The sequence below is a fragment of the Rutidosis leptorrhynchoides genome, chromosome 7 (assembly GCF_046630445.1).
Source record: "Rutidosis leptorrhynchoides isolate AG116_Rl617_1_P2 chromosome 7, CSIRO_AGI_Rlap_v1, whole genome shotgun sequence".
NCBI classification, from domain to species: Eukaryota; Viridiplantae; Streptophyta; class Magnoliopsida; order Asterales; family Asteraceae; genus Rutidosis; species Rutidosis leptorrhynchoides.
The window spans coordinates 178,314,643-178,327,530 of NC_092339.1; the positions used below are offsets into that span (position 1 = coordinate 178,314,643).

Here is a 12,888-nt window from a genome sequence, read left to right on the forward strand (position 1 = left end):
GTTCACAACAAAAACAATTAATTAAACAAAATTAGATTCTAATCTAACAGTTAATTGAAAGTAACTATACATACAGAAAATTTGATCAACTAATATACCCGTGACGGGTTGTATGTTTGTGTATCACTTTTTGTTAAACACATATTTCAATCCTTCGACCAACAGGATTGACCTACACAGATGTCAATCCTTTGATTATCCATTCTTCATCATGATGCAGCTCATATTCGATTCAATATCTTAATCGGTTGATTATATGAACAACATATGGCCATCAATTGAGCAATAATAGTATAAGATGGGAGATTAAACGATTTTGTTGAAGAAGAATAGGAATTGAAGAGATGCAGAGCGATGAACGTATAATTTTTGGTTAACCCTAATTCGTTCAAACTGAAGATGCGATTTGATATAATCGACTGAGAATTCTAGATTTTGAATCTTGAAACCCTAAACTGTACAGAGCGTGCGTAATATCCTGCAAGTTACTAGGACGTGTGGCATGATTAGAAATTAAGTGGATTATTCATATGATTTAATGAGAAAATTACACCTCAACATTATTCCCTAGAGCTACTTACTGACTAACACGTCAGCAACATGCACATATAGGATGTTATAATATAAAAATTACACTTCAGCATTATTCCCTAAAACTACTCACTAACTAACACTTCAGCAACATGCACATGGTTTATAGGATGTTATTGATTGATTGATTGATTGATTGATTGATTATAGATTCCACTGAGGTTTCCTAAGCATGAAGATACAAATGGTCCTACTTGGGCCTTCTACAAATCTGGGCTTTCTAATAAATAATTTTTGGGTTGAATTCATGATTTGAAATTTATGACCCGATTTATCATTCGGGTCTAATCGAGAAGCTTGGGCTTTAACGCCACACTCTTCCGAAAGCATTTCTACTGTGTTTCTTTTTTCTCACAGTTGCCGGCGTCGTTCTCACTGCAAACTGACGGCAATTTTACGGCGAACGCTTCTTCTTTATTGGCTCAGGTATCCTCTAATCAAAACTTAAGAATGATTCTTTTATTTCATTCCATTTCTTTTACTATCCAAGTTTTAACTTTGATCTAGGGTTTTAGGAAAACACTAGTTATGAAAGAAAAAATCGTAATTAATTCAATGCATTTATTCTATAATATTTTCATACTTTGATAGCAGAAAATCGAAAGGTATCGTGTTGTTTGTCATTTCGTATGATCTCTGACCATATAGCTTATATGCTTAATATTACTGGTGTGTGTGTGTGTGTGTGTGAGGATTTGTTTGTTTATTGAAATTGATGGTGACTTAGGACAGAGTATTGGTGAATTACTGAATTGTCATTAATTTGATGTTTAACTTTGATTTAAGGTTTTAGGCAAATACTACTGTGAAAGATGTAATATTAATGAATGTGATATGTGTCGTATGATAATTTGATGCATATTGTGAATTTGAAATGGCGGTAACGTGTGAAAATTAATGTGATTAATAAGTTGCATTGTATATGTGCTGAGTAATTTGCTAATGGTTCACAATACTGTTACATATTTTCTGACTCACATAATACTGAAGTGACATTTTAAAACCTTAACAATTTTTTTTTTTTTTATCATTAAAGTGTTGCAATTTGTATGATTTGGCAATATATGATTCATTAATTGTTAATAATTATTGGTTTGTTATTGATAAGGGCGGAGTGTTCACAGTAAATTTTCAAGATTTCAATTCAGAAAAACAATGTCAATAGTTACTCGATCCAGACACATTTTCTCCATTGTTTCAAAGAGCAACAAGAATCTGCGCTCATATTCGAGTGTCTCTTCGAATGGTCCCAAAGAACCAATCATCTCTTCATCGATGCTTGCTGACGAAGCTACATCTTTAACACCGCCTCCACCTCCACCTCCACCTCCACCTCCGGAAGGTCCCACAGTGGTGGGACCCAGTAGACCAATGAGTTTTCTTAAGTATACGTTAATTACAGCAATTACTGCAAGTGTTGCTACCGCTGGATATGCGACCTATGGTATGTGTTCTTTAATCTCATAAATTGTAATGTTAAAGAATAGTTATTTTGTTTAATGCTCCTTGCTATCATCTTCTTGTTAAATGGAAAGACAAAATATAGTAATAAAGAATCAACATCTGTAAATATTTTCACGACTTTGAAATAAAGCCTATGAACAGATAACGGATGAACACATCTGATTTTTTGCTAGTTTCTTGGATCTAGGTTTTGCTTCTTTGAAACAAGATCATGTCTAGTGGCGACTCCATGTACAAGCAAGTGGGGTCAAATGACCCCATAAAAAAATGTTTTTATAGTAAAATACTACTAAAATTGTATAGGACACCATTAAGTTTATAGATAGGTCCCCATATATTTTTAAATTAGTGGTTTTTATTGAAGTAAATAGCAATTCTCTAGAAAAAATTTCAACCATGTATCACTCAGATTGTATAGGATCCCAATGAGTTTTAATCCTAGAATCGCCACTGATCATGTCTGACATAAATTCATCATGTTATGATTATTTGTCCCAAATACAGGTTGAGGTGGATGGGAATATTACAGATTTAGTAGGAGTGTGTTTTTATCTTCACTATTTTGCGTTAAACTCGTGTATATATTTGTCATTTTTCAGCATACACTTTAGAAGAAGTTGAGGAGAAGACTAAGGCTTTGCGGGCGTCAGCAAAAGCTTCTGGAGGCGATGATATTTCTTCCTCTAATGTGAGTATGACTTGTTGGAGTGGGACAGCAAAATGATAGCTTTTTTCACAACAAACACTCATGAATAGGTTAAATGCAAACAAAAATAGCCTAGATATAAGAACAAAGGTCAGAAAACAAGAAACATGTAAAATGTACAAAATGAAATCGAGTAATCTGCCTGCCTGAAAACAGTAGTTTACGAGGCTTGATTGAGTAGTAGGCCTATGATCTTGAAATCCTATCCTATAGATACTAAAAAACTAAATCTTGTAAATTGTCTTAATAGTAGGCTTAGTGGTGATGTTTAAAATAGATAATGCGGACAACAAATATAAATAGATAAATTTCTCCTAAATCCCTTTTCTGCCCAAATAGTGATCGGGGTGTCTTCCATTCCATCACAGGTATTTATGTAGAACATGTTTTGTTCAGTGATACAATGTTTGTTATATGGCAGTAGATAGCTTCAAAAGTAGGTCATGTAACTGATTATTTCTTGTTTTCTGGTCTTTAGTTGTTGATAAGCACCTTGGACTACATATTATAAATAAATTGTTGTTGATTTTGTAGTAGTAATCATCATGCAGCTTTATTAGATTAAGAAGTTTAGCTTGAGTGTATAAACACTTGAATGCTACTGCACCTTATTTTTTTTATTGCTTTAGTATATCAGCCTGTCACATCTATATGAGAGAGTGATATGTGAGTTTGGAACATTAGGCTGTATTTTTGAACCTTATACCAATTCAAGCTTGTAAAGATCACTTATCTGGGATTAATCGGGCAAATCAGAGATGTGTCGGGGTTTAACCGGATTGATTATACATTCAAATAATAAACAGTAAATATGTGTTTATATACTGAAGAAAATCATAAAGACGAAGAAACTAAAACTTTAAAATAATTTTCTCGGTGTAAATATGGAAGAATATCATAAACATATAATAAACAAATTAAAACCAAGTGTTGCGTGAAAATAATTGTCAATTTGAAATTCAGAAGAGTTGCGCGAGGGGGTCATTAAACAGTTGGAACTAGCCCGACTTTGACCCATTGACCAACATTGACCGATTAATTAGACAGATTTTGGAAAATCTAATCCGCTTGCTTCTATAGAAGATTAGGCGGGTATTAATCTGTATTTTTACAACCATGCAACTTTATAATAGTCAAAGAGTATTGGTTGAATTTCTTTGTTTTCTTATTTATTTATTTTCAATATGAAGTATCTCATGGTAGTATAGACCCATTATAAAAACCGAGATAATATATCGACTTATTTCCGCTTCATTATAAAGTTCACATATGTGTTTATGTTTTGGAGTAAACAGAAATGTAATTCTGTAATTATTTATATCTTTATATATTCATCAAATATGAATGTGAAGCATTTTGTCCTTAACACATATTTTTCATAAATGCAGAAGTTTCAAGCTATGCTAAAATCAACTGCAATGACAGGTGTTCTGTTTATATTCTATAGTATTATTTTTCATGGTTATACTTTTTTTTTTTTTTTTCCCTCTATTTTCACGCTAAATTCAACTATGATGAATTGTGCATTTTTATGCTCTTAGCTTTTGGTAATCTTTTAGGCCATGTACACATTAGCTTATCCTTCTAATCTGATGTTTCAGTTCCCGCAAAGTTAGTTGAGCTTTACTTGGATCTGCGTGCAGCAACAGAAGAACATGTTAAAGTGCGTATATAATATGCTCTGTTAAACTTATCTGTTATCATTTTAGCCTCTTTTGTAATTTAGATTGTAACTGTCTTTGTGTTCTTTTTTTATTTTATTTTTGGTTTATTTTCTTAGATTTATTATTGGTTTTATTTATGTAGGGTTTTACTGAACCTTCATCAGAGATGCTTCTTCCAGATTTGCACCCACAAGAACAGCACGTGTTCACATTGGTTTTAGACCTTAATGAAACTTTAGTCTATTCTGATTGGAAGGTACGTGATCCGTGTCATTATTGTATAAGTTGCATATCGGGATGAGTTGGTCGGGACCTTGGAGGGATGAGTTGGTCGAGTCGGGGTCTAGTTGGGTGTTGACCAACATTGACTTTTAGTAATATAATAAATATAAATAAATTAAACATATATATATATATATATATATATATATATATATATATATATATATATATATATATATATATATATATATATATATGTATATATGTATATATATATATATATATATATATATATATATATATATATATATATATATATATCATACATACGTATATAATTATTACACATAATAATATTAATCATAAAACATAAATATTTTAAACATATGATACAAAATCCAATTTTAAAAATATGACATTCCGACCTAACTTTGACTTTGACATGACTTTTTAGCGTTGACCGACTTTTAAGGCGAGTCCTCATAATGATACGTAACATTGTATGGTGGGCTATATGATGACATTTGCCTTTTTTATCGTGTGCATACAGCGTGATAGAGGTTGGAGAACATTCAAAAGACCAGGAGTTGATGACTTTTTGGAGCATCTAGCTCAGTTTTATGAAATCATAGTGTATTCTGATCAGCAACCCATGGTATATTTACATATATGTACCTTTATCTCTTTTATTTTGTTGTTATTTTTGTTGTGTTTTTCATAATCTCAGGCTTGTGTGTGTGTGCGCGCAGTATGTTGATCCTGTTGTTGAACGATTGGATGGAAAGCACTGCATAAGGTTTAGGCTTTCAAGAGCTGCAACTAAATATCAAGATGGGAAACACTATAGAGTATGTAACACTCTAAATTGTATTATATATTATCTTGCAATGTATATTTATCATAAATGATATATTTTTTTATCTTACAATATTTCCAATCATATATTTCTTATCAATTTATTTTTGATGATGATGTCATGATGCTTAAATATGCAACTATGCAAGTTTAATATGAAAATTTGAAGGTGAAAGGAGTGCTTAATATACCACATTACCACATTGTAGTCACTTAACAATTATCATCACATCATTAGGTAGATAAGTTGCAATGTTCACATAAAGTAGTTGTAAATAATATCACATTAAAATTTGTTTTTTGTTATTGTAGGACTTATCAAAGCTTAACAGAGATCCATCAAGGGTTTTGTATATAAGTGGTAATGCTCTTGAGAGTTGCCTTCAGAAAGAGAACTGCGTACCAATAAAACCCTGGAAATGTGAAGCTGATGACACAGCACTGGTCGATCTTATACCTTTCCTTGAATGTAATTAATTAAACACTCAATATTAATTACTTTCAGTTTGTGTATATCTATATGTATATATATATATCTAAATGTGATGCAAAGAATTTGTTTTCATCTTTATTTGCAGATGTTGCACGTCATAGGCCTGCTGATATTCGACCTGTACTTGCTTCATATCAGGGACGTGACATAGCAAAAGAGTTCATCGAACGTTCTAAAGATTATCAAAAGTAAGTTATAGTCTTTTTTACTGGTTTAGGATGTTCAGTTTTCTTTTTTGATCATTTCAATTCTAAATTACCCTTTTAGGTTCTTAATTTGCATTATAAATATTGAAAGCAATAGCGCAATTATTTTGGTAAAAATATACTTTTAAATTTCAGGCTCAGTGGCCTGTAAACGTTGATAGCCTTTGAAATAGCCTTTTCATATTTTACCCCTGTATAGTTGATGATAAAATATATCATCTCTTTGCATAAGTCCCAAAACTTTCTTCATACATGTCATTTAAATATATACCATTTAATATTTTGGATATGGACTTTAATTAGTTTATCAATCAATAAACCAACTTCATTTTTTTAGTAGTTACATTCTTCCTAAAATATCTTATGTAATATTTTTATTAATAAATTACCAATGGGCACAATACAACCCGTATTATTAATAAACAACCCAACTTTCTGTCAATGGCTTAATGATATGGAATTATGGATTGTGATCAGTTGGGCAGGTTATCAAGAGCTGTATCCTTAACAACACCTGAATTGTGCATATAATTTAATCATGTGGTCAAGTTTTTTTCTTTTTTTGAAGTCTTAATTTTTGGTTAGAAATATATACCTTGTTGTCCAGTCTATATAATCATAATAAAACCATATATGTATTTGTGTACATATATATGATGATGATATAATTTCGGGTTGATTCAGGAGAATGCAGGAACAGAAACAACAGGGCCGTCTATGGCGACGCTAAAATAGTGGAACGGAAGGATAATGTGGTCTGCTTTCGTTGTATGAGATGAAGATAAACTGAATCTGTTAGTAGAGTTGAGATATTATTGTTCTGATTAGGATAATATCATATCATGTAGCAAGTATATCAACAGGAAGAGAAACATTTTATTGTAATGGGCATTTTTGCTAGACCTGAAGTGTCTTAGCTCGCGTGTGTGGGAATAAAAATTAGTACCCGGGGTGCCAATTTTGGCAGTTCAAGAAAAAACCGTTCACTATCATTTGCATTGTCTAAACCGTTCACTATCATTGTCTAAACCGTTCACTATCATTTGCAATTCTTATGTTGTGAGTTTTAATTTAAATCACTTTGGTATATGAAAAATATGTCGTATGAAATACCATACTTGATGGCAGTTCAAGAAAAAACTTAAGTGGCTGCTGCAAAGAGCTCATCATCCTAATATGTTCTCCGCATTAACAAGCGCAATTCAATCATGCTAACAGGGTTGCAGGAATTGTTGGAGGAAGTTTTGGCTGTAAAAAATATTAAAACGTCATAATCGCTTGTATTTTTTAGCAAAATTTTGGATTTTACGATATTAAAAAAATATTAAAACCTTCATATTTTGCCCAAAAAAAATTGCTACGTTTTTAATTTTTTTTTCCGCCCCCGGTGCTTCCGCCACTGCTTGTGTGCTAGTGTTCCAAACATATCTCTTATGCGTATTCTTGATCATGCGTTGTATTCCTTCATAGGGTACATATTATGTCGAGGGTATAAAGGAGGTTGTCTTATCTCCTAGGCAAACACTATTTTTTATCCCTCTATTTGCATATATGTGTAATCTGTTAATGTAATGTAATAACCAGCTTATGTTGACTACTTTATGTATTATGCGAAACACCGCTACATTGGTTCAAATAATTTCAATCTGCTTTCTAGCCGTAGTCACACCATATTTTCGATGGTATGTAATTATCATCTAGTCTAGAGGTATTATTTTTAACTTTTTATAGGCTTGTGTTTGTTCTGTTTAGACAATTGTACACAGTTGTCTAATAATAACCAAAATTTGCTCTAATGTATATAGTAATAATGTATGTGCTTATGCTCTTCCTGATAATATTTATATTCAGTTCCTGTATTAATTAGCAATCAATTTAATTAGTGAATGTTAATGTGCCGTCTGCAACTTGTTTAAACTGTCATTTATCTATGTTTCTTACTGTTGAATCTCCTCTGTTGCACATCAGTTTTCAACTCTTCACTAATCAATGTCACTATTTATTTTATGCTAATATGTTACTTGGTTCTGTTGATAGTCATTTTCACAACCATTTACAGATTTTCTTCTGATACGTATTTGAATTGACAAATGATTGAGAGCAGTGCCCAGCATGGTGATAATGATGGTAGTATTTATAAAGTAATTTCGAGTGAAGGAAAATGAAGAGTACTAACTTCAAGCGTAGTGAAGACAAGCGTTGAGAAGATGAATGCTTTCGTGTGCAAGATAAAACAATGAAAAAAGCAAGGGGAAGGGTAATAAAGATGAAGATCTGAAAAAGTGGGAATAAAAGGTATTTATAAAGTCGGTTAAAAAATATAAAGGGTTAAGAGGAAAACACATGTGACATGTAAAGCTCAGATTAACGAGAGAATATTATATATACCCTTCATAAACATCAAAAGTACATATTTTTCCAACTAAAAATCAAAGTTACATAAATACTCAAAAAAACATCAAAATTACATATATACCCAACTTAAACCTCAAAACTCTCAAATTTATCCATTTTCTAATTTAATCATAATAAATACTTATAAATGTAGATTGGTTTGATAGGATTACAAACTCAGTTAGATATAGGGTTTAGGGTTTAGATTTAACATTTAACACGAATGGTTTAGAGTTTAGGGTTTAGAGTTTCAAGTTTAGGGTTTTGGGTTTGAGGATCTAAACCCAAAACACTAAACCCTAAACTCTCAATCGGGCTAAATTTAGGGTTTCGAGTTTTGGGTTTGTTTATATTATCTTGACAACACCTAAACTTTTTTTTTTTTTTTTTTTTCCGTAGTTAATACCTAGACTTTGTTTAACTTGCTTGGTTGGTACCCTGACTAACTGTAGTCAAATTTTAATAGTTAACCCCTCACATGTGCCACGCATGTGAGGGTATATTCGTCCATTTAACTGCACATAATAAATAAAAGGTTTAAATGATATGAAGATGTTAAACATTAAAATTCCATGTTTAAATAAAAATGAACACAAAAGCATAGATGCTCTCCGTACAACATGTATACACCAGGTACTTTTCAACTAAAAGTTGCCGTTAACGTCTCTTTTTTTCCAGGTCAAATCCATTTTCTACCCTAATCCACCTACTACAACTCATCACCATTATTAACTATGATGACCCGGAAATTTCTGACTAAATTTAAACTTAATCTTTATATGATTTCGACACGATAAGCAAAGTCTATAATGTTGAGTCTCGAAAACTTTTAGAACTGTTTTCATATATGCAATTACCCTTCGACTGCTCTCGACGATTCACGAACAATTGTTTGTAAATAAATATGTAATTATATATATATATATATATATATATATATATATATATATATATATATATATATATATATATATATATATATAATGTAAGAATATATAATAATTGGAAATAATAAAATACAATATGAACTAATAGGTAAAACAAAATACAAAATTATTATAATAATTTAAAATGAGTCTATATATATAGATACGAGATCTATGTATAATTATTATTAAAAGTATATTGTATATATATGTATATATATATGTATATACATATAGAGTATAAATATTAACATCATCTATAATTAATAAATCTTACATATTTAATAAACGGCAGTATTAATATATTAAATGTATTTACAAGATAAGAATATAGTTGTTATAATAAAATTTACATTTACTTCCATTATTATTATTATTATAAAATCTGATATGTATAAGTTGTTATATTATTATTATCAATATTATTATTATCATGAATAATATTATTATTATTATTAGCATCATTGTATTGATTATTTATTAAACTTATTTTTTATTTACGTTAACATATATGTATCATTATCTTTCTTTATTATCTTGATATCATAATTAATACTAGTATTATTTCGATAGTATTATTATTAACAATTTTATTATTATTATTAATAGTAATAATATACTTATATTTGTTAATTGTTAATTTTTTCTAAATTACGAAATATATAGAGAGATATATAAAATGAGATAAATACACAGTTATATATATATATATATATATATATATATATATATATATATATATATATATATATATATATATATATATATATATCTAATTATATACACTGTTATATAAATAAATATAAAGACAAATATATGAATTAAATAAATACATATAAAACTCGTACGAAATCATAATCGATTGAAATCAACTGTTTTCGAATTTTGTTTGTGTCGGTAGTTGTTACACGTTCAATTCATTACAGATACCAAACAGCAATTTCCTTCTGTATATATCAAACGTGCTGCTATGATTGAATCAAAAGTCGATTTTTTTATTTTATTTAACGATACCTCTGTTTCAAAAACCTTTAAATCATGAACTCAAAACCGAATGAATTCTCAAAATCTTTTAATGCAAAACTGTTAGAAATCTTCTAGTCAATCTACCTGTAAAGTTTCAGAGTCCAATTCCTCGAATTGGATTCTAATTTTCGAGTCAAACTTAATTTGTCAAAAAGTCAAAGTTCGCGTTCATCGCGAAAATTGAAATCGTTATTATGTTTTCAGTTAAATTAATGTTTGAGAAAGATTTTAGAAGTGGTTTAAAACGTAATTCGTTTTATAATCCTAGTCTATAATGTTCTGTAAATCAAGTTCAATTTTTTTTTTTTTAAAACCCATCGTGACTCAGCAGGGATTTTTTTTTTAAAAACTGTTTTTTTTTATATTAGCTATCAGATATGATTCTATAATTATTAAAGAACGTAACTGAGTTTAAGTAATTGATTGAATTGTGTTTTTTTTAACCGTTCCATGGTCGATTGATCATGCGAAGAAGATGAAGAAGAGAAGGAAATTGAAAACTGAGTGATACGGGTTAAATTTAAAGGGACTGTGGTTTTAATCAGAAAATCAATATCAGACGAGTGGTTAGAGGGTGAGTTGTTGAGCGGGAGGTCATGGGTTCGAGCCCGTGTGCGGGCTGTTTTTTTTTTGGAAATCATTTCCTTTAAGGTAGTTTTCAAATTATTATTATTATTATTATTATTATTATTATTATTATTATTATTATTATTATTATTATTATTATTATTATTATTATTATTATTGATATTGTCATTGTTATTATTATGATTATTGTTATTGTTATTATTAGTGTTACAATTATTATTATTAGTATCATAGTTATAAGTATTAAAGTTATTATTATTATTATTATCATTATTATTATTATTATTATTATTATAAGTATTACTAATTACTAATGTTATTATTATTATTTTTATAATTTTAGTATTAATATCATTATTATGATTACGATTAGTATCACTATGAACCTAATAAAATTCATTATCATATTAATTAATATTAAAACTAGTATCATTATGAATATTAGAATTATTGTTATAAACATAAGTATTATTAGTAATGTCATTAGTAGTAATAAAATAGTTATATTTATAATTACTAATAAAATCAATAATGTTACTGTTATCATTAATACTAGAAGTATCATTATTTTTAATCTATAATTTATTAAAACTAGTAATATCATTATTTTAACATTATAAGTATTATTAAAATTATTATATTAGATAAAATTTGTATTTTTATTATTATATTTAAATTTAATAGTATTATTAATCCTATCTTAATATTCTCATAAAATCAACTAACAAAGGATATTCATACGACAATATATTTAATACACATAAGTAAATTATAGTAAGATCTTATTATTTATTATGATATATATAAAATAAAAATATAATGAAATATATAAATTATTGATATAAAAACTTATGTTACTAATAATAATATATATATTTGTTCGATTACAAGTATATGTTTTAATATACACCAATGATATAGGTTCGTGAATCCGAGGCCAACCCTATACTTGTTCAATGTCGTTCTATGTATTTTTACTACAAAATACATTAGGTGAGTTTCATTTACCTTTTTTACCCTTTATATTTTTGGGCTGAGAATACATGCGCAATTTTTATAAATGTTTTACAAAATAGACACAAGTAATCGAAACTACATTATATGGTTGAATGATCGAAGTCGAATATGCCCCTTTTTATTAAGTCCGGTAATCTAAGAATTAGGGAACAGACACCCTAATTGACGCGAACTCTAAAGATAGATCTATCGGGCCCAACAAGCCCCATTCAAAGTACCGGATGCTTTAGTACTTCGAAATTTATATCATGTCCGAAGGAGAATCCCGGAATGATGGGGATATTCTTATATGTATATTGTGAATGTCGATTACCAGGTGTTTAATCCATATGAATGATATTTTGTCTCTATGCATGGGACGTATATTTATGAGAACTGTATATGAAAATCTTGTGGTCTATTAAAATGATGAAATGATTATCTATGTTAAACTAATGAACTCACCAACCTTTTGGTTGACACTTTAAAGCATGTTTATTCTCAGGTACGAAAGAAATCTTCCGCTGTGCATTTGCTCATTTTAAAAATATTACTTGGAGTCATTCATGGCATATTTCAAAAGACGTTGCATTCGAGTCATCGAGTTCATCAAAATTATTATTAAGTCAAATTATAGTTAGATATATTATAAAATGGTATGCACGCCGTTAACTTTCGTTGAAATGAAAGATTGTCTTTTCAAAAATGAATACAATGTTTGTAAAATGTATCATATAGAGGTCAAGTACCTCGCGAT

The 12,888-nt window shown here is 29.2% G+C and overlaps 1 protein-coding gene across 1 annotated transcript; it reads left to right on the top strand.

The window, feature by feature from the left end:
- Window positions 1–907: 907 nt before the first annotated feature.
- On the top strand, window positions 908–7,166 carry LOC139857828 (mitochondrial import inner membrane translocase subunit TIM50). Its single transcript, XM_071846666.1, has 11 exons — window positions 908–1,017; window positions 1,700–2,035; window positions 2,655–2,743; window positions 4,150–4,186; window positions 4,363–4,424; window positions 4,568–4,681; window positions 5,198–5,302; window positions 5,397–5,495; window positions 5,815–5,971; window positions 6,081–6,183; window positions 6,886–7,166. Exons 2-11 carry the CDS (start codon window positions 1,747–1,749, stop codon window positions 6,929–6,931), a joined length of 1,101 nt encoding a protein of 366 aa, XP_071702767.1. The 5' UTR covers window positions 908–1,017; window positions 1,700–1,746; the 3' UTR covers window positions 6,932–7,166.
- The last annotated feature ends 5,722 nt before the right edge of the window (window positions 7,167–12,888 follow it).